Source organism: Sycon ciliatum, chromosome 9 (genome assembly GCF_964019385.1).
Source record: "Sycon ciliatum chromosome 9, ocSycCili1.1, whole genome shotgun sequence".
NCBI lineage: Eukaryota > Metazoa > Porifera > Calcarea > Leucosolenida > Sycettidae > Sycon > Sycon ciliatum.
The window spans coordinates 18,296,965-18,323,999 of NC_088651.1; the positions used below are offsets into that span (position 1 = coordinate 18,296,965).

General features: G+C 46.6%; 2 protein-coding genes across 2 annotated transcripts in view; both read right to left on the reverse strand.

Annotated features, from left to right (window-relative positions):
• Window positions 1-3,603, reverse strand: part of LOC135825168 (basement membrane-specific heparan sulfate proteoglycan core protein-like) — a 10,238-nt gene extending 6,635 nt beyond the window's left edge. Inside the window, exons 1-3 of the mRNA XM_065337891.1 lie at window positions 3,453-3,603; window positions 2,784-2,900; window positions 798-1,058 (exon numbers count right to left, since the gene is read on the reverse strand). Of these exons, the coding sequence (XP_065193963.1) occupies window positions 798-1,058; window positions 2,784-2,900; window positions 3,453-3,537 (463 nt within the window). The 5' untranslated portion in view covers window positions 3,538-3,603. The remainder of the gene's footprint in view (window positions 1-797; window positions 1,059-2,783; window positions 2,901-3,452) is intronic.
• Window positions 3,604-4,665: 1,062 nt separating this feature from the next.
• LOC135824317 (proprotein convertase subtilisin/kexin type 5-like) lies at window positions 4,666-25,552 on the reverse strand. Its single transcript, XM_065337051.1, has 9 exons — window positions 23,309-25,552; window positions 20,344-20,470; window positions 17,498-18,445; window positions 13,750-13,864; window positions 10,764-10,942; window positions 8,871-8,938; window positions 7,168-7,366; window positions 6,685-6,758; window positions 4,666-4,884 (listed from the first exon to the last, which is right to left on the reverse strand). Exons 1-9 carry the CDS (start codon window positions 25,550-25,552, stop codon window positions 4,666-4,668), a joined length of 4,173 nt encoding a protein of 1,390 aa, XP_065193123.1.
• Between the last annotated feature and the right edge of the window lie 1,483 nt (window positions 25,553-27,035).

A 27,035-nucleotide genomic window follows, 5' to 3' on the forward strand; every position in this document is an offset into this window, starting at 1 on the left:
GTGGGCTGGTGGCATGAGTGCCTCCAGACTCATCAACATGGCTGCTCTGTACAACCCACCTTCTTATACATGTTCACCATTGTCCTTTACATGGTCTCCCATTCCAGGCCCGGCACACCGACTTTGGAGGTGGGGCGGCCATGGAAGGGGGATTCGGGGTCGTCCCCCGGGAAAAAAATCAAAAATTGAAGCCAATTGAAAGCATTTCCGAGCATTTGGTGCATTTCAGTGTAACAAAAATGAAAGACTTTTTGATTCTGCAACAAACCTTGAAGACGCTACGATCGGGGACGAACATTACCCTCCCCGGCAAAAAATTTCAAAAATTGAAGCCAATCGCAAGCATTTCCAGGCATTTGGTGCCATTTCAGTGTAACTGCAATGAAAGGCTTTTTTGTGTCTGCAAAAAAACCACGATCGGGGACAAGGATTTGCCACGTTTGCGCTGAGCTGCGATCATCGCACTTTGTTGCAGTGTGCTCCACAAAAACGGCAAAAAGTGAGGCGCCCTCAGCTGCCCCCGCTGTGACGGCCTTGCTTTCCCTTGGGGTGGGGGGCAGTGTTATTGAAGTAAACGAAAAACCGAAAGGCCTAGCAATTCCTGGCGCTGCATGGTGTGTTTCAAGAAGCGAACTGAGGTTTCTTTTCCCTTATTCTCTTTTCATCTGTGTCTCGTTTCCACGTTTTCCCATGCCTGAGTTACTTGGACCTCATTCGCTTCCCTATTATTGGACATGTTCAGTCAGTTTGGTTTGTGAATTCAAATAAACACAACAACAACAACTGTTCCTACTTACCCAGGACTAGAAGGGTGACTTCCCGCATAGACAACTCTGTATCATTGCCATCAACTAGCCGACACAGGAACCGTCCGCTGTCAGACAATTCAAGACGACTGATCGTCAAGTGCGATCCATGCCGTGTGTAACGCTTATTGAGAGTGATGTTAGAGTCAGCAGCCAAACCTCTGACAACACTCCACACTGCTCTCTGGCCAGGCAACGTGGAGTTCACAGAGCAAGCTATTGATACGTTCTGGCCGACCTTCACCGTAGTTGCTGCAGGGCAAAGAAGATGCATAGAAACAGGACGAGATCAACATGAATACCACTGACCCTAGTCAAAGCCCAGCTCACCAACCTGTCAGGCCGAGTACTCTGTTACTGTCTCCCTGCCGAGGTGACACACACTAGTTCCAGCAAAACAGTTATGGTAACAAGGCATTCACAGGTAAAACGACAATACAGGTAAAACAAAGTGGAAGTCGGATAAGCTTGACCCAAACGCTCTTTCTCTCAAAGACCTCAAGAAGCTTCGCCCCAAAATCAACATCCGCGGGCAGCTCGACTCAGATCAGTCCGTCCATGCATTTCAAGCATTGGCATGGTAGTACACCAGAACAGAGTAATAATATTATAACACCAAATGACTTTGACAAAATAAGAAACAACTAATCTGGAAAACCCACAGCGCTCACAACTCTGCCTAAGCATTATAATTATAATTACTGTAAAAGCCATTATTCTAACGAGGCGCATTATAACGATTTCCCAACATTGACTGGTTTACGTGTGGCAAAGGTAACGATTTTCACTCATTCTCAACGCTCAATAGGACAGTATATGTATCGATTTCTGGATAACGATTTCTATTTCAACGACAGATTTCTCCTCATTAACTCGTTAGGGTTAGCACTTCGTTATATGTATGGATTTTACAGTACATCGGATCTCTATCCGATGATACGGTACAATTTAGGCAACTTCAGCTAATCAGCCGCCATTCTCAGTGGGGTATAGAGCGATATACCCCGCTGGGTTAAAAAAAATGACTTGCTTCAAATTTATCCCTCAAAGATTAAAAATTACTCCCTGTTCGGTTCACATGGGTAACTCCAAGAGTGAATAAGGTCTAGCTTACGCTCTATATTTGGGGCAGTGCATGGGATAAATGGATTCTACCATTCATACTTTGTGCATACTGTGTCCCTCATATTTTCCCTCATGCTGACGCGCTCGTGAGAATATTCCGCGGCATAACCCCTGTGCTCATAGTATAATCCAAACCTAACCTAAATCCAAACCTATTATCAAAGAAGTGTATTATCATTTTGTCCTTATTATCAAAGCAAGAAGAAATATTCGAGCTTCAAAAGATTGGATGGTAATTGACTATAGTTTGACGGACGAAAATGCACCAGCTTTCATTATCAGTCTAATATCAGATGATCTGTTCTGTGTGCCACTTGCTCAGATAGCCTGAGTTTGGAAACTTGGATTCGAGTACTGCTAAGCAGAGTACAGCTAACCTGGGTTATGATAATACTTCGAAGTAATTATCCGCAATTTGAAAAAAATGGGGTTGGAATTTTTGGATAGCCTGGGGTTGTGCCCATTGTGTTGACACCTAGCGTTTGAATAGGCAAGGTTTTGAACAACAGAGTTCAGATACTGAAAATCAAGATTTGGAGAACCTGGGTGCTGGTAGCTTGGGTTATGATACGCACGGTTGGAATAGCCGGAATTCGAATAGCAGTGTTCTGAAGCTAGTTACAGATTGGGTAGCTGTGCCAGGGTGGCTATGCCAGGGTAGCTATGCCAGGGTAGCTGTGCCAGGGTAGCTGTGCCAGAGTGGCTGTGCCAGGGTAGCTATGCCAGGGTAGCTATGCCAGAGTGGCTGTGCCAGGGTAGCTATACCAGGGTAGCTGTGCAAGGGTAGCTGTGCCAGGGTGGCTGTGCCAGGGTAGCTGTGCCAGGGTGGCTCTGAAACAGGTGTAAACTTACGGCTGACGATAACAGAGACACGGTGCTCGATTTGTCCAGTGCTGTTCTTGGCGATGCATATGTACACACCACTGTCTGCACTGACTGCTTGATGAATGCTCAGAGATGATGTCCGACCTAGCATGGGTAGAGACACGGGAATAAAATACAAAATCCACCGGGCACAAAATGGCTTCAGCTCATTCAAATAAAAAAAAAGAAAATGATGTTGTTTGACGATTGGTTCAGGAATAAAAATCTCTGAGTCACAACGGAATTTGCCCAAGGTCTTCATTGTGTGCCTTTGTGTACGCCGCTCTGCCTGAATCAGGTATTGAGCACTTTCGCTGAGCCTAAGCATATTGCCTCTGTGCTATTAGTCTCAGGAGTGTAGACATGTAGGGTGTTGCCATAAATGGAATGTATGAGAAGTACATTTTTTGTTCATCTGCTTGCGATACAATCGGGCCTGCGCTGAGCACCGCTTCCCACAGCCAGCAACAATCCACAGGTAGCTGCAGCTGCGCAGCATGTTACCCATACAAACTACGCCATTGTGCATTGGATGTCGTGGCCATGATGGACCATAGCTAGAAAACACAACATGAAGAGACAATGAGGAGAATGACAATGGTGAGAACAACAATGGGTAACGCATGTCATTGCACCGCTGGGTGAAGAACTACTAACCGTTGTCCATCTCCGTGACAACCACTCGTCTGCTGGAATTGTAGACGGTGTGTGGGTAGCGCCAGAATATGACAGTTTGGGGCATGTCGTCCACACCACAGGTCAGTACAATTGCCTGACTTTCATCAAGCGAAACATTCTCCACTGGAGGCGTTCTAGAGAATTGCAAATTTCCTGATAACAACCAGAGGGGATGCAGAAAAAGACGGAGGGAAACACACAAACCAGCATACCGTAGATGTAGAAGTATACGTCAATGCGTAGGAGGACGGTGCACAACGAAATACAGTAAACCTGGTGTAAGCGACCTCTTGTTTTAGCGACCACCTGCTCTTAACGACCGTTTTCCCATGCACGGACAGTTCTACACAGACACTGCGGGACCTGGTTCTAAAGACCACCTGGCTTTAACGACCGCTTTTCCTTTCACCGTCGGGTGGTCGCTTAAACCAGATTTTCTGTACACCAAGTTACGGAGGCTCCAACTTCTACCCCTCATGTTCCAAACCGAATCAGCCCATAGTGTAATGTCTGGTACCAAGTGCGGAGGAGGTGGGAGTGGGTTGGGGCGGGGGGGGGGGGGGGGCAGGGACTTAGCCTGGGCCGTTCTCATTCTTCATGTAGAGATCTATAATTATAGCTGAGCCAATATGCATGCACAGGTATCCTTTCCATTTACCTGGTAAATTTCGAGCATGTTCTTTCTTTGGCACTTCGCTCTCTGGCGCCAGAGAGTAATTTCGGTAACTACAAAAGCAATGGCTTTACATGTAATTGATGAGTGTGCATGCTTCGTGCAGCCTCTTACCCACTTCGTGCAGCCTCTTACCCACTTCGTGCAGCCTCTTACCCACTTCGTGCAGCCTCTTACCCACTTCGTGCAGCCTCTTACCCACTTCGTGCAGCCTCTTACCCACAGCAAATAGGGTGTAGGTTGGCTCAACTCCGAGTTAGACCTCTGACACCATCACTTTTAGGTCCTACCGTATTTTCCGGAGTATATTAAAGGCGAACTTTAAACATCAGTCATTCACCCAAAAACAGGCGGTGCACCTGATACAACGATGATTAAATTAACGGTGGTAAATCGGGTGACGTCTGTATTTTGTGACCAAATATCTGGGTGCGGCTTATACTCCTGCGAAACGTACAATGCCTACTCTGGAAGATACAGTCTATATCTGCAATCCAGACGCTTTCCATGAAAACGAAGTCAAAGCAACCTGGACTCACCTTTGACGCTGATGAATGTGGACGCAACCGCATGCGTGTAATTATTATGACCACTGCAATAGTACTTGTCGGAGTCAGCAAATGTGGCATTCAGTAGTGTCAGGCGGTTAGCGGCTAACTCGTACTGGATTCCGTCATCGGAAATGTTATCACCAGAGGCTCGAAACCAAGTCACGGTTGGCCGAGGATAACCTGTGGCCTGAGCACGGGGAACACAGTAACAAGTGGCACAGCACATTGAACATTCAGCTAAAGAGAACCTGGCAATATAGTAAAACTTGGTGTAAGCGACCACCCCACGGTGCAAGCAAAAGCGGTCGTTAAAGCCAGATGGTCTTTAGAACCAGGTCCCACAGTGTCCGTGTAGAACTGTCGGTGCATGGAAAAATGGTCGTTAAAAGCAGGTGGTCACTGAACCCAGAGGTCGCTTACACCAGGATTTACTGTATGACATGCCGGGCAAGAAAATCAGCACTCTAAAGGAAGCCAATGGATCAGCAGACAAGAAGGTCAATGATAAACAAGCTATCAATGGAAACTTGAAGGTGTGTACTGGTGGTACCGAACTAAGTAATCAGGAGGGGAGCTCAGCCATTCTAAATAGTTACCGTATTTTCCTGAGTATGAGCCGCACTGGAGTATAAAGCCTAGCTCGCATTCGACGGGCGTGCCGTTCAACGTTGAACATCGCAACGACAGCAGCATGTCGTGTCGTACGAATCGTACAAGATCTTACAGCTCACCCAAGCCTTCCCGACAAGGTTCTTACGTCCCGTACCGTCAGCGTTGCGTCGAATGTGAACTAGGCTTTAGTCGCACCCAAATGTTTCTTACGAAATACAGACCTCTACCCTGTCTATCACCCTTGGGGGCGTTCGTTTTTGATCTACAGGTTTGGGTAGAAACTACTTCTTTCGGTAGAGGTGTTCGTTTTTTGAAAAATATTCTACTCAAAAGGGTAGATTCTACTTTCCTCTACTGGCTCTACCAGGAAAAGTAGGTAGAAGCTAGTAGAAGTTGGTAGAGCTATGGGATTTCCAGCAAGATCAAGGATTTGTACACAACTCCATCCAAAAAAGGAACATTTCACGTACACATCGTGTAAACTACTAAATCCGGTAGAACAGCGTTCGTGCACTTACCTCTGCCCTCTACTAAGTACCTGTATGGGTAGAGTGACTCTACTCTACTCTACCAGGTAGCTAAAAACGAACGCAGCCTTAGTTTGACCATCGTAGCAAAAGCCGCCTTAAAGCGCAGCTTACAGTCTGCCCAGAAAGTGGTCGACATCATCACGCAACTGCGTTCTAAGTAAAAGGGGGTTTGTCAACTGACAACCGCTCTATTCAGTTGCTATTCACTCTTGGCGCATGCGCTGGGTGGAAAATTCTTTTATCAGTGCTCACAGTTTACTTCGGAAAATACGGTACCTACAATTATTTATGATTAGGGCTGAAACGATTATACCGAATAATCGAGTACTCGTTTGATAACTCTAATGATCGAGCAATCGTTTAGATTACCGAATACGATTATTTTGCGTTTTTTTAATTTGTGTCCAGAAAGAACTGTTAACCCTCGTTTTGTGAAGTTTGAATCAGTTTCCGCAGGGAGTATGCAGTTGCCAGGGGTATGGTTCATGTTCTGAGGTTAAATTGACTTCAAAACTGCCATGTTGCGGAGCTACCCTTTCACTAATGCAGATTTGTTGGTATTATGAAGGCATAGTTTGTGGAAACAGAGTAATGTTTGCACAGAATTATGACTCTATTTGCTCTATTTGCTAACGATTATAATTGATTACTCGATCGTTAAGCTAAAGAGTAATCGATACGTGAAAATCCACGATCGTTTCAGCCCTATTTATGATGAAGAGGTTTGTGCAATTTCGGCGATACTTGGGGAATTGTGTGTTGCTCCCTACAATTTTTATTTTATTTTTATAATTATGATGAGCTTTCTAATCACACACTAGTACATGCCATGACATTGTACCTACCTGGCATTCCAGCGTAAAATTCGTGGAAACTGCAATCTCGATAGTTTCATTAAATTCTTTTACCGTGATTGTCTCTGGAAAATGAGCACAGGCGCACATGCATACAAACACACACACACACACACATACACACACACGTAGCCATACACAAACACACACACACACGCACACACACACATACGTGCACACACATGCACACACACACACATACACACACACACACACACCCACACCCACACCCACATACACACACACACATACACATACACACACACTTCAGACATAGACACGTACACACACCCATATACACACATAATACACACACACACAAACACACACACATAGAATCTTTTAAACACGAGGGTACAAGTACACTTACACACATATGCATGTGGATCTGATCATATCGGGTACAGAAACACTCCATACCTGCAATCAAAACATTTTGGAACATGTAAAAGAAGCAAAATGTCCTAGTCTCACCGTCAATAATGACATTCGTGGCCGACTGTGCGGATGAGTGGTTGTTATTGGCGACACAGTAGTACATGTCTGAGTCAGCATCTATAGCCCTGAGAAATGTCAGACTGTTATTGGTCAATTTGTAGTGGATACCGTCGTCGTATATTGGACGAGCCAGTCCTCGTTCCCATGTTATGACTGGCGCCGGATAGCCCGTAGCCTACGCACCGAACACATCAACAAGTACACGACACCAGAACCAGGTTCAATTTCAGCAAGAGAACATGCCCTAGGCACAAAACTGACAGAGTAGGGAAAGATGTTGGCACAAGGTATGCGATCGAGTCCACCAACTAAACCAGATTTTGAAAAGTCAGACATATACAATCTAGCACAAAACTGACAAGGAGTACTTTCTAAATTCCACGGCATGAATCCAAAACGTGTGCCCACTTTTTTCCATGTTACAATTATAACGAGTACCGGTTGTATCTACTACCTGCACTATCAACCATCTGTACATGTATCATACTCGGTAGTTTTAGGCTTTTAGTTGTTGAAGTAAATAGTTGACAGTTCAGGTGTGTTAAGGACGGTTTTTGATGTATTCTTTCTCGTTGTTGCCTGAATTTGCGTGCGTATTAGCACCCCAGTATATTTTTCGTTGTTGCCTAGTCTGCATTTGCATGCGTACTAGCACTTCATTGACCCCGCTCGTTCCTCATTCTATATTCCATTCGGCCCAAGCGAAGACTAGCCAAGCTTGCTCGGCGATGTCAACGCGAAAAGGCTGATAATGATGATGGTCTACTATCCGGACTTGTATGTATGGGTGTGAGGCGTCAGGGGATTTAGGAATTTAGGATTGTTGTCTACTAACGAGGTTTGTTGTGTAACCGATGCCGTAGCACAAATAAGGGTTGAGCTGTACTCGTCACACACACATGACTAGAACTACAGAAAACAAGTCCCCCCCCCCCCCCCCACTGTCAAGCTTTGATATTGAGTGTATTATTGGACGTTCAGGGAGAAGCCCACCCATACAACAAGTATTGGTATGTTTTAAAAGCTTTGAACACACACGCACACACACACACACACACATACACACACACACACACATACACACACACACACACACCTTGACCTTGACCTTGATCTTGCCCATTGCGTACGCAATGATAGCGAATGTCGGAAAGTTCAAGTGAGAACACGAGCGCAGAACTTGGCATGTCGTTTCAGGTCTCCTGGTCGACGAAATGGGCATCCACAGACACATAGAAGAGGATCAGGAGCGGGCCGTGGCGGTGGGGTGCTACTCGCAACTCGTCTCCAGCCGTCCCGGCAACTCTCAAGCCAGGTGGTCACGCCGAGGTCCGCCAGGTCAGTCGACACCACATCTCGCTACCTCTTCTTCGGGCCGTGACGAGGACGGGGGGGGGGGGGGGGGGGGGGGCAGGCAGCTCGCCGAACAGCAATTGCTTCGGTGCGCTTGAGTCATCCATCCTGCCGACGTGACCCAGCCAACGAAGCCGGTGGCGACGGATGATGCGGGTGATATCAGGGTCAACACCGAATGTAGCTGCTAATGTGGCCGTTGAGATCCGATCATCCCACTGTTGACGACGACCGATACCCACAATGGACCGAACACACTGATGGTGAAACGTGCACACACACACACACACACACACACACACACACACACACACACACACACCTACCTTGCATTCCAGTGTATGATTGGAGAAGGGTGCAATCTTGGTTGTTTGGTTAAATTCCTCAATCTTGACTGGCGTTTAAAGAGTTAGTAGCGAGCAAACATGCGTATATGCACACACACACACACACACACACACACACACACACACACACACACACAACCATGTGAAAATCGGCTCTGATTCGGCACCGAACAAACCCTCACAATTCGTTCTACATTTGTAAAAGAAAGGAAGTAGCTGTAGTACCATAGCCCACGCTTGCCAGAGCAACAGCTTGGTTCCAGAAGATCTGTATTCTGATTCTGCATGATGCGACACTCGGCCTATAACACAATACGGAATGTGCCAAACTCTACACTATAGTATGATGGCGTTAATGCCGTAGCCTATACTCTACACCATAACACTGACCACTATGATAGCACTAATCCCAGCACTACAGCACCCATGATATTATAACCTATTCTCGCTTTTCCCAAGGTCTCAAAGATTCACATAACTGCCAATTTTCTTTCAAACCTTTGGATCCGTTGCGTACGTTTCACGAACTCCTTCATCAAAAATCACACTTAGTGGGGGGGGGGGGGGGGGGGGTCATCTGTAAATACCGATATTTATTTAGAAACGAAAACCAGTCGTTTCTCTTCAACCCCCCTCCCTCAGAAACAAACACATGCAAACGATGCATGGTATCGATATTTTTATCTTTTTTTTCTTGACGTGCCCACACATGCAAACTTTGCATCGATATTTTTCGAGAAGCAAACAGGCGCTCAACTCCCTCTCCCCTAAACGACTAGTTTTCGTTTCCAAATACATAATATAAACAGTTGCTGTCCACAGACTTGAGTATTATGCTCCCTAGCGTCAGCAATGTTGTTAGGTCGAGCACTCTTACCTTAGCGCGAACCCTTGCCGCTCGCCTTGTGCAATGCTCACTGCTCTTGGAGCATTTCGAGCACTCTTGGCGGGGTTTGCAGCTCTTTTTTAATGCTTTGCTTCACGGAAACGTATTTCATTGCGAAGAGCTGCGCTTCGGTTCTCTGAGCTGTGCTGATGAGCTCTAACAGAGCGAAACAGTTGCTGTCCACAGACTTGAGTAATATAGATAATATCTATATTTACGGATGGCCCCTTATCACTTGTGGTACTCTCTCTCATTCATTTCTCGCTTCTGTTATGTGCCATCTTTGTTGGGTTTCTTTTTCCCTCTTCCAGTGTCTTCATCATGATGCAAATACAGTGCCAATGCACCCAGTGGGAAAGGCAGATCTTGCCTATAGTGAAATAAGATAAATCTGCCAGATAATTATACAAGCTGGCCCCAACCTTCCATAATTCTACACTATCAACATAGCTTGGTTTCGTTTCAGTGCTGAGTGATGTGCAATTGAATAGAGCGGTTGTCATTTGAACCCCCCCCCCCTCTTTTCCTTTCTTTTTATACGGACAAGCGGGTAAAAAATCCATGGCGGGTATTTTCATAGGTTGTGTTAACTCCCGGTCTTAGTATAATTATGTACATGTATAAAATCAATACACCTATTACAGTTGCTACGCCATTCTCAAGAGCCATGTGGAAAGCGACAAGGATTGAATGGCCATGAAAGTAAAATCCGCTCAAAGCAGATTCAACAAACACACCGGATGATACTTGATACGGTTTCAGTGCGAAGAGCTTTCTCTCCTCTCATGGCACTTAGATCCGTCTGGTTGCTACGAAATCGTCACACACAAAGGCACCCCCCCCCTCCCTCCCCCCCCCATGTGCTGAAAACTGTGCATACTTCTAGTTAAGTTCTGAGTCTGTTCATCAAACCCTGAATGCATTGCATGGTGCATTTCATACCCGGTGCCTCTTATGGCCAGTTGCAGCAAAGCTTGCCAACTCACCAAGCTCGACAACGGCAAGATAGGCACTTGCAGATAGTTGCAGGCTGGTGGTTTTGGAGATGCAAGTGTACGTCCCCATCATGGACGGTTGAATATGGTCCAGGAGTAGCGACCCGCTGCGGCTTATTCGGTACGGGAACTTTGCAAGTGTATGAGAAAGCCTGTGGCCTTCATGGAACCTGAACAATTACGCAGCAAAGATATGCCACATCAGCAGCACCAGCACCAGCAACAGAATCATCAGCAGGCAGCCAAAAGCAAGACCCAAAGCAACACCGGCAGCAGCAGCAAAAGTCGTAACAACACCACACGCGGGACCACCAAGCAGCAGCAGCAGCAGCAGCAGCGGCAGTCGCGGCAGCAGCAGCAGAATCAGTAGCAGCAACCACAGCACATGCAGCAACAACAGCAACAGCAACGACAAGCACTCAGGAAATGTTTGACCCCCTGCTGGCCGTGTGTTACCATCCTGAATACTATGATACACACCAACAACAATTATGTCCTGTACTGTACTGTAACCTGCCTAATGTTTGTGACGTATCAATGTTTGGTAATTTTGTGAGAAGAGCAGAACGCAAATATTAACCATCGTGGAATCAAACTTCAACCGTGAGTATGTATGTGTAACAATAGTGCTCCGCGAACGTTTGCAATCGCAAACTGGCTAGCTCTGAGAGACCGCAAAACTTTAGTGACGCAAACCTTGGGCGGTTCACAGTAACCGCACTCAATAGGGCAAGGTGAATCGACATGCGTATAGATATATAAGACTCTTATGGAGAACCAAGCATGAAATTTAAAAGAAAGGATCATAATGCTACATTTTATCCGTAGTTTGTAGTTTGTGTTGGTTTGTGCATCCAAGGCGTGATAGAGCATATGATCATGTTGTTGAATGTCAGCATCACATCAGTCAGTGTTGTGCTAGCTGTTTAGTGTTACACCTTCTGACTACACAACATCTTGCTTAAAACTGTTAGTGTTGGGGTGCGTTTGGTTGGTACAACCTAGAACAGGATTCACCAGAACAGTGCGTTTGGTTGGTACAACCTAGAACAGGATTCACCAGAACAGCGCGTTTGGTTGGTACAACCTAGAACAGGATTCACCAGAACAGCGCGTTTGGTTGGTACAACCTAGTACAGGATTCACCAGAACAGCGCGTTTGGTTGGTACAACCTAGAACAGGATTCACCAGAACAGCGCGTTTGGTTGGTATAACCTAGAACAGGATTCACCAGAACAGTGCATTTGGTTGGTACAACCTAGAACAGGATTCACCAGAACAGCGCGTTTGGTTGGTATAACCTAGAACAGGATTCACCAGAACAGTGCGTTTGGTTGGTACAACCTAGAACAGGATTCACCAGAACAGCGCGTTTGGTTGGTACAACCTAGAACAGGATTCACCAGAACAGCGCGTTTGGTTGGGATAACCTAGAACAGGATTCACCAGAACCGCGTGTTTGGTTGGTACAACCTAGAACAGGATTCACCAGAACAGCGCGTTTGGTTGGTACAACCTAGAACAGGATTCACCAGAACAGTGCGTTTGGTTGGTACAACTTAGAACAGGATTCACCAGAACAGCGCGTTTGGTTGGTACAACCTAGAACAGGATTCACCAGAACAGCGCGTTTGGTTGGTATAACCTAGAACAGGATTCACCAGAACAGTGCGTTTGGTTGGTACAACCTAGAACAGGATTCACCAGAACAGCGCGTTTGGTTGGTACAACCTAGAACAGGATTCACCAGAACAGCGCGTTTGGTTGGTACAACCTAGAACAGGATTCACCAGAACAGCGCGTTTGGTTGGGACTGCACCTGTTCTGGGTCGGGCAGAACATGTTCTGCTTGCTCCGGCCTGGAGGCCGGAGCAGACCGAGCAGTTTTACTTTTTCACAGTGAAACCTGGTGGGAACATCGATTTTGGTGCCAAATGATCACGTTCATACGCTTTTGGGTTGGACTGGTTGTACCCTCCACAGTGACCATGGTAACCCATACACATTTTGAAGATTGCACCCAGTTTGGCATATTGTTCACAAAAATGCGCTCGTTTTCTGGAGTACCGTTTGGTTGGCATGAGGCTGCTCCATGTGCACCAGCTGTTCGATCCTGTTCTAGATCGTACCAACCAAACGCGCTGTTCTGGTGAATCCTGTTCTAGGTTGTACCAACCAAACGCTGTTCTGGTGAATCCTGCTCTAGATCGTACCAATCAAACGCATCCTTGGACACAAACTACGGATAACAGGTCACATTAGTATTATCACAGGAAGTGTGAGTTACGAAGTCTGAGGAAAATGTTGAACAGTCTCTGCTGGGATGACGACTACACCATAGCTCAGTGGTTAGAGCATCGCTGGCTACAAGCGAGGGTCCCTGGTTCGAGTCCTGGTGGTGACAGTCAATTTTTTCTTCAGACTTTACCCGTTTGTCTCTTTCCCTCAAACTAGTGAAGATTATTATTATTATTATTAGAAGCTTCTCCGCATTGCCATCAATGCAATGTAGATATACACAGCATGTATCGCTTTCGCATAAGCCGAAGCGACAACAGCCAAACAGGATATTGATGGCGATATAAAACATTTTGATTGGGAACACATAATGCAGAACATGTAGAACATGCACATGCATGTAGTGTGTGCTCTTGATCTGTTCTTAAATCCGAACACTTGGCTTGGATTGGTCATCAATGGGAGGTATGCATCTAAGACGGCCGTCACCTTTTTGCGGGGCAAGTTACCCCATATTTGGTAGGTACAACCCGTTACAGTACATTGATGAGTATGACCTCACAAAGTTCATGACCTTTTATGCAGAGCTGGTATCACAATGTGTAAGGTTGTAGTGGACTTGTCCCGCAAAACGTAACGGCGGGACATGGATGCATACGTCCCATTGCTGCATTTCCTGTACAAGCGGTTTTCGGTGCCCGATCTTACTCTAGGAAGGCCCAGTGGACAAACACATACCAGTTGATGATTGTAGATGTGTTAGCATGGCATGGCAGCTCCACACCGATCTGCCCAATCACGGCTGTTTGATCACGTGGTGTCGTGAGTAGCGTGTGAGGCTCAACAGAGTATACTACACAGCAAGAAACAACAAGGAGAAATAGGAATTTGTGAAAGGTGTTGGCAAGAATTCATGAAACCAAGAGTGTGAAGCTTCTGACAGTTTCTGCATGGATGTCTCTCATGCCAAAACTCCGCATTATAGTTGGTGCCACTATGCTGGCCCCCACCACCATGGCTGCTGCATGTTCCCATTGCGTGCACCGCATGGCTTTTAGTAAATAAAAAAATAAATAAGAAAATGCGGCGGGAGGTGGTTTACGGCGTACCACTGAGCTGCAGTTGTGAAGCAGCAGACCTGCTTGAATCCTGCTTGCACACACTACACAACTATAATGATGTAATCCCGGATTTCGCCGTTACAGGAGCCCATCCGAGCTGCACGCACTCTGGATTTCATTAACTCTTGGTGATAACAAGAGTTCATAACCCCTCTGGGTTTTAAATCTTTCTAATTAGGGACCTTTCGCACAACACGTACGGATACGAAACGAATGCTGATCCGTCGCCTGGGTTCGAGGATTCGTCAGAGTCCCTGCGGAGAGCTCGTTTTCACGTATGGATTCGTGGCGTGCTCCGAATCCGTCAGGTACACATCTATTTGGCCAAGTACACATGTTTTGCCAGGTACACATTTTTCCCTTGATTCCATGAATGGACCATGGCCCATGCACGTGTGCATGTAAACACCCGTACGTACGCCAAGCTACCGGCCGTATTCGTAGCTGCCATGAAAATTTGCATGACAACTTGCGAAACCTGAATCTGTTTTCAACGAAACGATTACGAGCCGAATCAAACTTTCGTTTCGCATTCAATTTGTAGCAAATGCGAAAGGTCCCTATTGTCCGCAAACTCCTACGCAGCCACTTTTTACACATTTAGGAAAAACTTCGCTTCTCGACTCCAAACTCCAAACACGGTCTCTTCACTGCGATTCAAATTCAAATTTATTTTACGCATTCATTACTCTGATGATGGGCCAGGCCTGAACATTTGGTGTAATGTAAATTTGAATTTGAATCGCAGTGAAGAGACCGGTTTTGGAGGTTGGAGTTGAGAAGTGAAGTTTCCTAAAATGGGTTTTGTACTCCTGGTGATAATAATAATAATAATAATAATTCCGGTGAGAGTGGGTGCGAGCGTGTGTTTTCTAGTAGGAAGTCATCAGTGTATAAGCACCTTGCATCTCGTCCTGATTGCTGTAAGGTTTATTCTGATTCTTCTTTTTCTGTTTTGTGCCGTGCTCGTCATGGTTATAAGTTGCAGTTGAGTGTGTTAGAAGCCGTTTGTCAACGTATTCATAAGCCTAATCTGTGTGTCCAGAAGGACAGCATTATTCGTTTGAAATTGTTTTAGTAGCAACTTGTTCTGTCTGTTTGGCTCTGGTTGGCCATGGTGTCATATCTTGTGTCACAGTATACTAGTAGTCCTTACAAGTTCGTTAAGTGCTTTCGCACTTTTTCCTGTTATTACCTTAGTGCTAGGATTATCATTTTCATAGGTGTTGTTTCTTCTCACTCCATTTCTCTTTATTAGTATCTTTCTGGATTGTTTTTCATTAGTACAACGTAGTTTCCTGAGGAGTGTTGTGCGAAAACTAGTTCGAAGTACAATTTTTTGTTCATCATTTCTTCCATATCACATTTTTTTCTTTCGTCCATGTTCTTCACTGCCTTCGTATACACTCGTTTTTTGAATACAATAAAAGCCTTTGTGAAAATGTCGGTTCAGCTCGTTCTGTTGATCGCAATTCTAAAACTATTGTCGCCTCGACGCCTATTTAAATAATAATAATAATTTCAATTTTGGACTTCACGGAGAATTTCAAAGTATTAGGAAACTAGAGGCCACATGCCACGTACTGACTGCTCTTTTCTCTCCGAAACTCAGCACTTGCAAGCCAGATATGAAAGAAAGAAAAAATCATCAGTCACACCACCGGGACTTGAACCAGGGACCTTGCTATTCACGAGCAATGCTCTAACCAACTGAGCTACAGTATGACTCTTATCCACAATGATGGTGAATCTATCCTTCTTCGATCAATCCACATCTGGCTTGCATCCGATCCGATACTGGCAACTCACGCCAATCAAGAGGGCCCTCGGCAGCGCCTTTTTTTAGGGTGAATTACTGCAGTCTTAAGTGTGGCTTATACTCCTGAAATACGGTGTCTCTGCATTCAGGGGGTGACCATTGCCAAGAGTACTACCGGTACTTGTTTACATCTAGACCACACTAAACTAGTGTTCTGCCTGGTTGGGTGATCTAGGTCTACTTTTTAACACCAAGAAGACACAAGTTATGTTCATAAAGCCCCGTGGTCTGCAAGACATCCACCAACCAGTACAGTGTTGTCAGGACGTTCTACAAGTTGTACATTGTGTGAAGTACTACCTTGGAGCTCACGTGGATGACAACACGTCTTGGGATGTACATGTCGATCACCTCGCGCAGAAAGCCGGACAAGCAATCGGTAAGCTATGGCGGCATGGACATGGCTTGACAGTGAATGCCCGCCGCACCTGGTACATTGGCATGATTCAGTCCACACTCTGCTATGCCAGCAATGCCTTCTACCCAGCTCTTTCTCAGCATGCACTTGGTCGTCTGGAGCATATGGCCAAGGCAGGGGTCCGGTCTATTTTGCTGGCACCAATTGCTACCTGTATCGCTCCTTTGCTTGCACAGACGCGCATCCTTCCTCTTGTCCACATTATATATAGGCTAAAACTATTAGTATTCGTCCATCGCTGTATCCAGTCTGCTACAAGTCCCCTTTTTGACAATTTCTTTATTCTAATCAATGCTGCATGCCCGCCTATCAGTCGCGTAATTCGTGGTCATTCCTCCAATCTCCTGCAAATACCCTTCCTCAGAAGCCCTTATAGCCGATCGTCAGTCCAGTGTGTGGGAAGCGTATTGTGGAACAGTCTCTCGGCCGAACTTCGATCCATTGGAGAGAAGAAGCGGTTGCGTGATGCATTGCGCTCGCAAGACCTGCTTATTCTCCCAGTTGCTTAAACCGCTTTTTGTACTGTGCCAAAGATCTGGATCATACTCCTGCTTCTTAATCTATACTACATTATCCTCTCCATTCTATCTCCCTTCCGTGCCTGTTATTTTTCTCCCCTCCCCATTCTCTTTCTGCCCTCTCCTCTTCTAAGTCGTCTCCTTGTGAGAAGGCACCATTGCCTGTTTGGTTGAACGACTATAAATAAAAGAACAACACCAACAACTAAACGAAGTTGGACGATTGACGCAGCGCCAAACCCATATTAAACAAAGCAGATTAATGTGTACAGTTTGCCCATAGAATGGACAAAGGAATTCATTGCATACCCATAGAATTGACAAAGGAGTTTACGAAGACGCCCAGATTGAACAAAGGAGTTCGTGAAGACTCCGAGAGCAATCATTTTGTATTCGAATAACGGGTGCCATTGTGGGGTCTTACCCCATCTATCACATACAACCTCACTAAATTACTTTATCTAAAAACCGAGCGCGTGGACAATTAATGGAAAAAATGGGGCATTATCAATAATGCCCCTTTTTAGGGGCAGGGCATGTGCCTACAGTAGAACCGGCTCGATAGATACTGCTGATCATGCAGACTCATAACATGGATGTGAACTCTTACCTCTACAGTCTTTTCCATCTCCCACTGAGCCAGCAGGGCATGGCCAACAGGCTGACTTGACGCCTGCCACACTGCTGGTATTGAAACAGCCTGCTTGCTCGTCGCATGTTCCACTGGCATCACATGCTACAGCACTGACTGCAGTGCACACCTCCATGTGCATGGCAAGCTGACCGGAGGGGCATGTCGATACACACCGTGTGCCGTCCAGGACAAATCCCTTAGCGCAGCGAATGCAGTTGTCATCTCGTGTACCGTCGTAACATCCCACACACTTCGAGTTGCACCTCTCACAGCTTGCTTGCGTGATGTTGGCGAAGTACCCATGCCCGCAGCTCAGCACACATCCGCCATCAGCTGTCAGATATTGTCCTGAGAAGCACGCGTCGCAAACCGTGGCATTGTCGGTGCTACAGCCCTTGCAAACATCACTGCACTTCTCGCATGTACTGGTGTTAGCATCCACAACACGATATCCCTGTGAAGCATCGCACGTCTCGTGACACACGGGGCTTGGAGGCAGATCACAGATAACGCCGGCATCCTCCTTGTGGACGCAGTACGAGGCCGGACTGTCGTTAGCACACTCGTAGAGTGTTGATTCAGTACCCTCGCAGTCCACGCTCCCCAGCAGGATGGGAACGGACACATTGCTGACGAGAGGAAAGTATGCCGTGTGGGCGTCGGTTGTCCGGTTAAGCTCGTTGATACTAGCGATGGCAGGACCCAGGCCCAGCAGACGGCACGCCACGTGAGCAGATGCCAAAGACCAGCCGTCGTCACACACCGTACCCCACTGCCCGGTCAGCAAGTTCAAGACCTCAACGCGCCCGGACGTGTTTGTGCCGCCGGCAAGTCGGATATCTACTGTTGATCCTGCACTGTACGGCGAAACTGCTGTGTAACCATTGCATGATGTAGTGCACTGACCATTCGAGAAGTAATCTCCTAAAGCAATATCAAAAACGGACAAACACATCCATAAATGGAATGGTAAGAAATCGCATACAGATATTGACACCATAATAAGGAGAGTACATGCTGGATTTCTTTACTACTCTATAAGGGCATGGGTGGGACGGCTGGGGTCACTGAGGTGGCTTGCGTTGTTACACTGCAGGGACCCATACTGAGTGGAGGATAGCGGGGTGGAGGAAATGATGCGTAGTACACGAAATGTATAAGAAAAGAGCGCCTTTGTGGCACAATAATTATGCCTCTGGGACAGCGCTCGTGTTCACTGTTTCGGCTGGAACTGAGGAGGGCACCTAGGGAGATTCTCTGACTGCGATCGAGCGTTGGACAAAACGTTCATCCCAATCCAGGAGTGCGAAATGCGAGAAATGCCAAATTTGAGGAAGGGAGACTACCAGCTCAGTGTCAGGACAATAGACATCCTTAGCAAAAGTACGATAACGCTAACTTTTACGGTACTCACTCACAGCCGTGACAAAAGACGTTATCGGATAACGGAAAAACGTTACAGAGCTCAAAATAACGGGCCGACGTTCATTATGGCAATTCTGCAAAAAAATGCAAAACTCATATTGTTTTGCAACTGGCGGGAGATAAAAAGCACGTGCAGATCGAGATGAGAGTCGAGATTGCTTCCTCTTGAGACATTTAATTTTTTTGGCGAGATTTGCCTTTCGGTTGACAATGTCTGCGTCCTCTGCTTCGTGCCTTTCACCCTCTATCCCATCTGGGAAACAAAGGACCAGTTCCACGGGCCACGGCACTCCTGAGGAAGAAATCCATCGGCCTCTCCCAGACATGCTGGAACTGGAGAACCCTTACAGTCTTCGGTGCTGCCTTTGTGAAAGGGTTTCCAAGGACCTGGGAACAGCGAAAACTCATTTTCGCCGTGCGTCTGCTATTCCAGAGTAAAAGACCTCGCCAAGGTATTCTTTCGGAATGACAGCAAACTAATCCCTGGTTAAAAAATTTGAGTTTCCACGAAAATTCATATCGCCATGGTTGTCACGACTACTTCGTCTGAACTATAACGTACATTGTGCTAAGGGAAAAAGTCAGCTTGAATGATCTGAAGTACGGAAAGGTTTGCGTTCACGTTAGCGTTTTTTTACCTAGGGATATCTAATATCTAGAGGCATCTCCAGGCAACCTGGCACATTCAAAATTCGGACTAGAACCAATTCAAACCTAGTGCAGACTCGAATGATGGATTAGATACAAACAACACTTATAAAAATAAATTCTTTTGTCCGTTCTCCGGAAAGTGATGAAATGGCCATGTCATGTTTTGCGGCATCAAAACTCTGCAAGTGTGACGTCTTGAATCCAGTAAGACTTCTCTCACATGGTGCACAATGCCCCTGATATTAGTCAACCAGGCATACTTCTACAGCTAGGATGCTGGCACGAGTCACGGGTTGTTGCGGCAACCTCTGCTGAATAGCAGGCTTGCACATACCGTAATATTGTGTACAAACGCCGTTCTTATTCCTGTAGAAGTTGATGCCAGGACTGGCATTAACATCAGGCTTGTACCACTCAAAACAGGCATGTCTGAGTATGTCAACAAAAACCGTCGGCAAAACAGTCCCATGTGCTGACTACGCATCTTAAAAATCAGGCTCGTGTTCAAAAACGTTTTTTAGAACACGGAGGCTCCACTGCAGCCAATTCATATCACACTCAGTCACCATCACCACATCAAGGGTGTTGACGCTGCAAATTCTATTCAAAAGAAATGAAATCTCCAAATTTTCGCCCTTGGGGCTTCATCAGGCTCGTATTCAAAAAGGCTTCTATATGAGTCTCAAAAGGTCAATACAATACACACTGCAGGAACGCGGCCGTAGAGCTATGCTATCATATCATACCTTGGTTGCAGTGTGTGCAGTCTGTCTTGTTCGGGCCGCTGCAACGCAAGCACGACGGATGACAGAGCCGGCAAGCTCCATCGAGAATGTGGTAGTTTGAGCTGCAGGCTAACTTGCACCTGCCCTCCTGGTTGGGCAAAGAGAACAAAACAAGTCATGCAAAACAAGTCTTGCTTTCTACCTGGTGGCTAGCGTCCCTGTAGCCGTTTCATTTATAATACTGCCGCACTTTAAACCCTCGTAATTCATGCTGAAAGCCAGTGAACCTTAGATGGTGAAATGAACGGTGCTACAAAGAGTAGATGTATTATTTCGTGGCAAAAATCTGGGACTCCAGTTCGGTTTATAGCCTGGAAAATATGGTACATGTGCACTTGAGTAGGAGAAGAAATTCATGGTTCGCTTGAGACTCTGTTAGGGTGCGTTCGTTTTGGGTCCACATGTTTCAGTGAACTCCACAGAGAAGAGTACAGTGGAGGCGGTCACAATCAAACTGCCCACTAGCGAACGTATGGAGCATGCATAGAAATTGATCACGTGCACGAGTAACCATGGCGACTGGCGTGGGAATATTTCAGGTGATTGTGAAAAGAAAAGAACAACAGTGCAAATTATGTTGTGCTGTTGTCATTGCTCAGGTACGTGTAGCAGAGGACTTTAGAAGAGTGGGCCAACTGGCAACTTTTTTTATTATTTTTACTAGAGCCACACTTGCCGTGGGATAGTCGACAGGCCAGGATTCACTGGAAGAAGTTCGATAGTGTGATGGAGAAACTTCATTCAAGTGCAAGCAAAGAAGCAAACAACTTCAACAGGACAAGAATCACAGTTGAATATTGATGTTTTTCGATTGAGCAGAATTGCTTCCCGCCATTCCGGAATGTCACAAACATGACTTCTCGCAATATTTATCTGATCTCCACGAACTTCCCCAGCTTTGAAGTATCTCTTCACTCAGTGGAGGCTTTGGAGGTTCATGGAGAATCGAGTTTTTCGTGGACCTGGTACGAACGTCTCGAAGAATGTCTGTGGAGCTCCCCGAAACCCGTGGGAAGCAAAATGAACGCACCCTTGGACTGTGTTTTCAGCATCCATATGCGCCCCACCACCCTGCAATGATCTAAGGGGCCCGTCAGACTGCGTCAAAACGAAATAATCCTGTGATTATAATCCGAATCTTCATAGACACTTGACGCCAGAGCGGCAAAATCATGGGTTGACGCTCCAAAAAAGAAAGAACAAACAACGCTTTTCCGCTCCAAACAGAAGTTTGACGCTGATACGCCTTAGCCGCTGATATTCATTGATTTTTCATGTTGATATCGAGGATCTAATTGGCCACGAACAACAACAAAACTCATAAGGATGGTTGCAAGGATTGCGCTGAAGGTGTTCGCGACTACTGAGGTGAAGGAATTTGACGTTGTTCGTGGAGATTACCACTTGACGGTCCAAATGACTTTTGAATTTTCATTCTCCCACATGTGCAGTGTGATCACGATTCTAATCTTGAATGATTTTCTTTTTTCGTCAGGCACCAAAAATTTGCCACGGTCTGACCAGGCCCTAACGCACAGAGGCAGCTCCTAAAGCGGATAGAAGCCCCTTTCCCCAAAAATGCACGTCTTAAATAATCCCCTCTCTCTCTCTCTCTCTCTCTCTGTCTCTCTGTCTCTCTCTCCCTCTCTCTCTCTCTCTACGACGGTCGTTTAAAAAATACAAGCCCCTCTCAAATAGAGGCCAAGACTACTATTCCCAGAGCATGGGGTGACCAGGTGGTGTGATGTATGGTAAATTCAAGATCGTACAAACATTGTACATGTACATACAAAGCATTACATGTACATACAAGGCATTTGTCTCTTTCCCCCAAACTAATACAAGGCATTACATGCACATACTGGTACAAGCCCATGTCGACGGAGTGTGTGCCAACTAACTCGGGACAGAGTTGCATTCAATATGAAAATTTTACAAGCCTCAACTTCTGTTCAGCTTAAAGGATTGGGAGAACTTCAAATTTCAAAAACATGCTCATGCTCATGATCATGACAAGCAAGGTCCCGGGTTCGAGTCCTGGTGCGTCTGACATTTTTTTCTCTTTTCAGGCAGTTCACTTCCCGACTGATCCGTTGACATTTGAAGTTCTCCAAATCATTTAAAAATGCATCAATATTCTTTCACCTCTGGTAATACGTTCCAGAAACTGACCGTGGTTGGTCTCCTGGAGGAAGAAAAAAGATCCAAGCGCTTGGATATTTTCATTCTACCAGCAGACCAACCACGGTAACGTTATGCGTGGCATGTGTTGCGAGCTCGGCTTATGGAGCGAAAATGTGCCAGCGCCTTCTACGTCCGGCATGGTCCCACAGCTCAGATGGCTAAAAGCATTCCTCATGACAAGCAGGATCCCGGGTTCGAGTCCTGGTTTTTTTTTACTAGAGCCACGTAAACCCGTCATGTGTGTTGCCAATATTATACTTTTTTTAACCAAGTAGTACTCTAGATGACCACTGTTAAACATGAAATTTTAGGTGCATTAAAATTTCGGTGCCAGGGACCTGCCAGGTTTCAGGTGTAATCTAGAATCAGGTGACCAGCGTTCCGTTCACCTACAGTGCGTACTCTAGTGCCTTTTAGGTGTAATTTAAGTTTAGGCGCCTGGTTTCTCCACCGAAAGCACCGAGATTAAAATTACACCGAAAATGACATGTACTACTGCAAAAATTAATATCAACTGGTTTGAGGGTAAAAGTACAAATTTTCGTTCAGGTAATCTTTTGTTAGATCGCTCCAGCAGCAGGTTCGTTGCGTACTAAATTTCGTTTTTAGTTGAGGTCTGTCACCCGGAACGTTCAGAAGGGGTCACTTTAGGTTAGTACAAAGTTTAGTTATTTCGTGCCCCCTAACGAATACAGCGAAAGTTAATTGCAAACAAAACGTTGCACTTATACAGCCTGCTTACCTCAAGAAGGAATCCTTGATGACAGCTAGTGCATACTGCCGGTGTGTCTTGAGCGCAATACGCACAGCTGAGGTCGCATTGTCGACACGTACCGTCCGCAGCACCGTAATGGCCAATAGGGCACCGGTCTACGCAGCGACGCGACATATCTGGTCCTGTGCATTGCACACCGGCTATTCTGGTTGCGCGGCAAGAAGAGCCCTGCGTAACGCAGTCCTGTATGCGTGACTCATTTCCTGTGCACCTTGCCCCGCTGACCACGAAGGGCTGTGTAGCACGGCGAGTGAATTGGCCTTTCTGAAACACTCGGAACGCCTTGCCATAGTTCAATTGCCGACAGATCACGTTTCCATCCCGTATATCCCACTGGAAATCACACATTAACCCCCAGTTTCCACGGAAAGACAGCACGACATCACCCTCTACCGTTCTACTGCCGTTTTCCAGACGCACCGAACTTCGGAAATCCAATTCAAACTGATTGCCGCACTTTGACACACAGGTGTTATTCTGCAGGTACTTGCCTAGGCCACAACCGGTGCAATTAGTACTAGCGCCAGAGCACCATGCACATTCACTGCTACACGGTGTGCAGACGTTGTTGACACTGTCGGCAAAGTACCCGTCCGGACAGTTCCCCAAACACTTAGAGTTCAGCCGGTAGTATCCCTGGTAGCAGTCGGTGCAGTTCGATGGCGTAGAATGGCATGTTTGGCAGTAAGCAGCACATCGATTGCATCCGGTCAATGGAGACCCATAGTGACCATGGGGACATTGGCTGATGCAACGCCTTACCGTCGCATCGCCACACTCGATTGCCACATCCTCATCATGGCGACAATAGTGCTGTCCCCATCCACCGTGCTCACAATTCAATACAGATGTCTCGTTGCCTTGACAGTTGACAGCAGACAACCAAATGTGAAATCCTGAGCTCACCGGCTTGAGCATTTCTGCCTTGCCATAAGGAAATCTTACCTGTCTAACACCGCTAAAGCCAAGTCCACGACAGGTGACCATAGCCTCTGGAAGGCCCCACTCTTCATCACACACAGTTCCCCACCGGCCGTCATAGAGAACTTCGATTCTACCCGTACCGGATGAGTTACTGCCAAGCAGACGAACAAATGGATTGTACGGAACAACATCTTCAGCGACTAGACCGGGAGAACAGTGCGTGACGCACTGCCCGTTTTCTTCCAGAGTGGTGAAGTCGCACAATGTGCAGTGGGTTGCGTCTGTGCACTGCACGCACGCGCCTGGACATTTCTTGCAGCTGCCACTGACGCCGTCCAAGTAAGATCCGTTCGCACACGGTGCTGAGCAGACGCCAAGCCATGGCAGCAGCGGAGGTGAACAGTCCTGAGCACACGATGAGCCGCTCAGCACCATGGGATGCGTGCAACTTGTGCAGTTGTCGTTCTTGCGCCCGTCGGAGCATGTTCCACACTGCGGCGCACACGGATCACACGTTCTCGTCAGAGTGTTGGCATGCATGCGGCTCGGGCAATTTGCCACGCACGCTGTGCCCAGACGGTTCGCTCCTGGCTGGCATTCGATGCACATGGTGACGCCCTGAAATTGTGCACACCTACTACACAGCTTGTCGCATTGAACGCATTGCTTGCTGAGCGCGTCGCCATAGAAACCATGTCTGCATTCACTGGTGCACGTGAAGCCTGTGCCTCCTATTTGCTGGAGGAATCTTCCAAACGGGCACTCGGAGCAGTTTCGCGCCTGACCGGTGCATGCAATACACATGCTATCGCACTCATCACAAGCGGTAGCATTCTTGCTCCCATCCAGTGTTGGATAGAATCCGCGTGGACAAGGCAGCGATAGGCACTCTCTGGTAGTATTCGGCCCGGAACACTTGATTTCAACGTCTTCAACATGACTGCAGAACACAGCATTGCGATGCTGTGCTGGACATTCTAGTATGGAACTCTCGTTCCCAGTGCAATTGACACCGGCAAGATTAATGGGTGCCCCGTGGCCAACAATCGGGTACGTGCCGCTTGTAATGGCCGCGGCGATTCCCAGACCCAGCTGCCTGCACACGACATTAGCTGACTGCCGAGAAAAGCTCTTGTTACACACAGTTCCCCAGTGGCCGTCCACATCGCGCACTTCTAGTCGACCGTGTTGGACGGACACCGAATGCAGATTCTCTGAAGCACTGGCGCTGAGTCGAACACTTGCCCTGGGACCCTTGTTTCGCTGTAGCTCTACATATTCAGTCATACAGCTCCTGTAGCAGCCTCCGTTTTGAAGGATGAAGTTTGGACTGCAAGACGTGCAAACTCTTAGATCAGAGCAGGTAGCACACACCTCTGAGCACTCCAGACACTTACTCAAAGAAGCAGCACCAACAACACCAGCAGCAGAATACCTGCCAGCTGGACACGTCTCAACCCAAGAGGTACTGTTACTGTCCCAGTACACAAACTTGGCACATTGGTCATTCTGAACATTCTTTCCCTGCCTCTGAACTGCACCACTTTGAGCAGGCCATCTTGGCCGTGTGTAGCTATCTTTGGTCCGGTCATGTGAATCTGTACAGTGAGGTTAGACACGCAAACCCAAAAAGATAGAAAGAAGAAATAGATAGATAGAGAGAGAGAGAGAGAGAGAGAGAGAGAGAGAGAGAGAGGCAGCGAGATAGAGACAGAGAGAGAGAGAGAAACGAGTCAGTGTCGTATGCCGGCACTCGCATATGTAGAATACTAGAATATCCAGGATTTTTGATGGTTTGTTCAACCCTGTATGTCCACAAATTTTCGGCCCATTCAAATTTCGGCCTGCCAGGGCTAAAATCTACCGGTATTTCGGCCTCATCAGATTTCAGTCCTGTGCTGCTGCCGCCTGTCTACACTCTCACACTGAACCTGGCAAATCAAAATTTCGGCCGCATCAACATTTTCGGCCAAACATGACCAGGCCAAAAATCGCCGGAAATAAATATGCGCCGAACATCTATAGACTTACAGTATTTTTTCAGTAATTCGCAGGAGCAAACAAGCAGAGATGCCCAATAACAAAATAGTGAATCATGGAGGGAAGTGAACAATGTAGGTTAGTAATTGTAAAACTCCTTGCTGTATTGGTTGTCTTCTAGTTGACATGTCACAGAGATTATAGAGTGGTCTTCAGGTCCGTGGTTCGAATCTGGCTTAATCTAGCGCCTCCTCCCGCTTTTTTTCTCCCAGCAGGGGACGTGGGCATCCTCACAAAATGCTGCAATTTGTAATTGTAACTTGGATACTGAGCCTAGCTCTTTCCCAAAGGTGCTCGCCCTTTTTGGAAAAGCCCGTTTCTTTCGTCCTTTATTGCGTTTTTGGTGAATATCACCCTTTTTGAGCTTTTTTAGCTGAAAAAGTGCTAAAATCTGTTTGCTCATGCATGCGATCGCAGTTTCCGAATGTTCCATGGGCCTTGGCACGCCGCCTTTGGGGGGGGGGGGAGGAGGCCGGGGGCAACAAGCAATTAGTTGGTGAAACTTGTACCCGTTGTACACAATGCTGTAAAAAGTGGGTTTTTTGAACTTTACTTCCTGTTTTGCCTTTCGTGGACCCATAATTGGCAGAGTGCGTATTCATTTCTCAGCTTGGTTTCATATCTGAACATGTAGCATGGCTACGCTTCACTGAAAACAGAGCACTTTTTGCCTGTTTTCACTGAAAAAAGAGCACTTTTTGCCTGTTTTCACTGAGAAAAGAGCACTTTT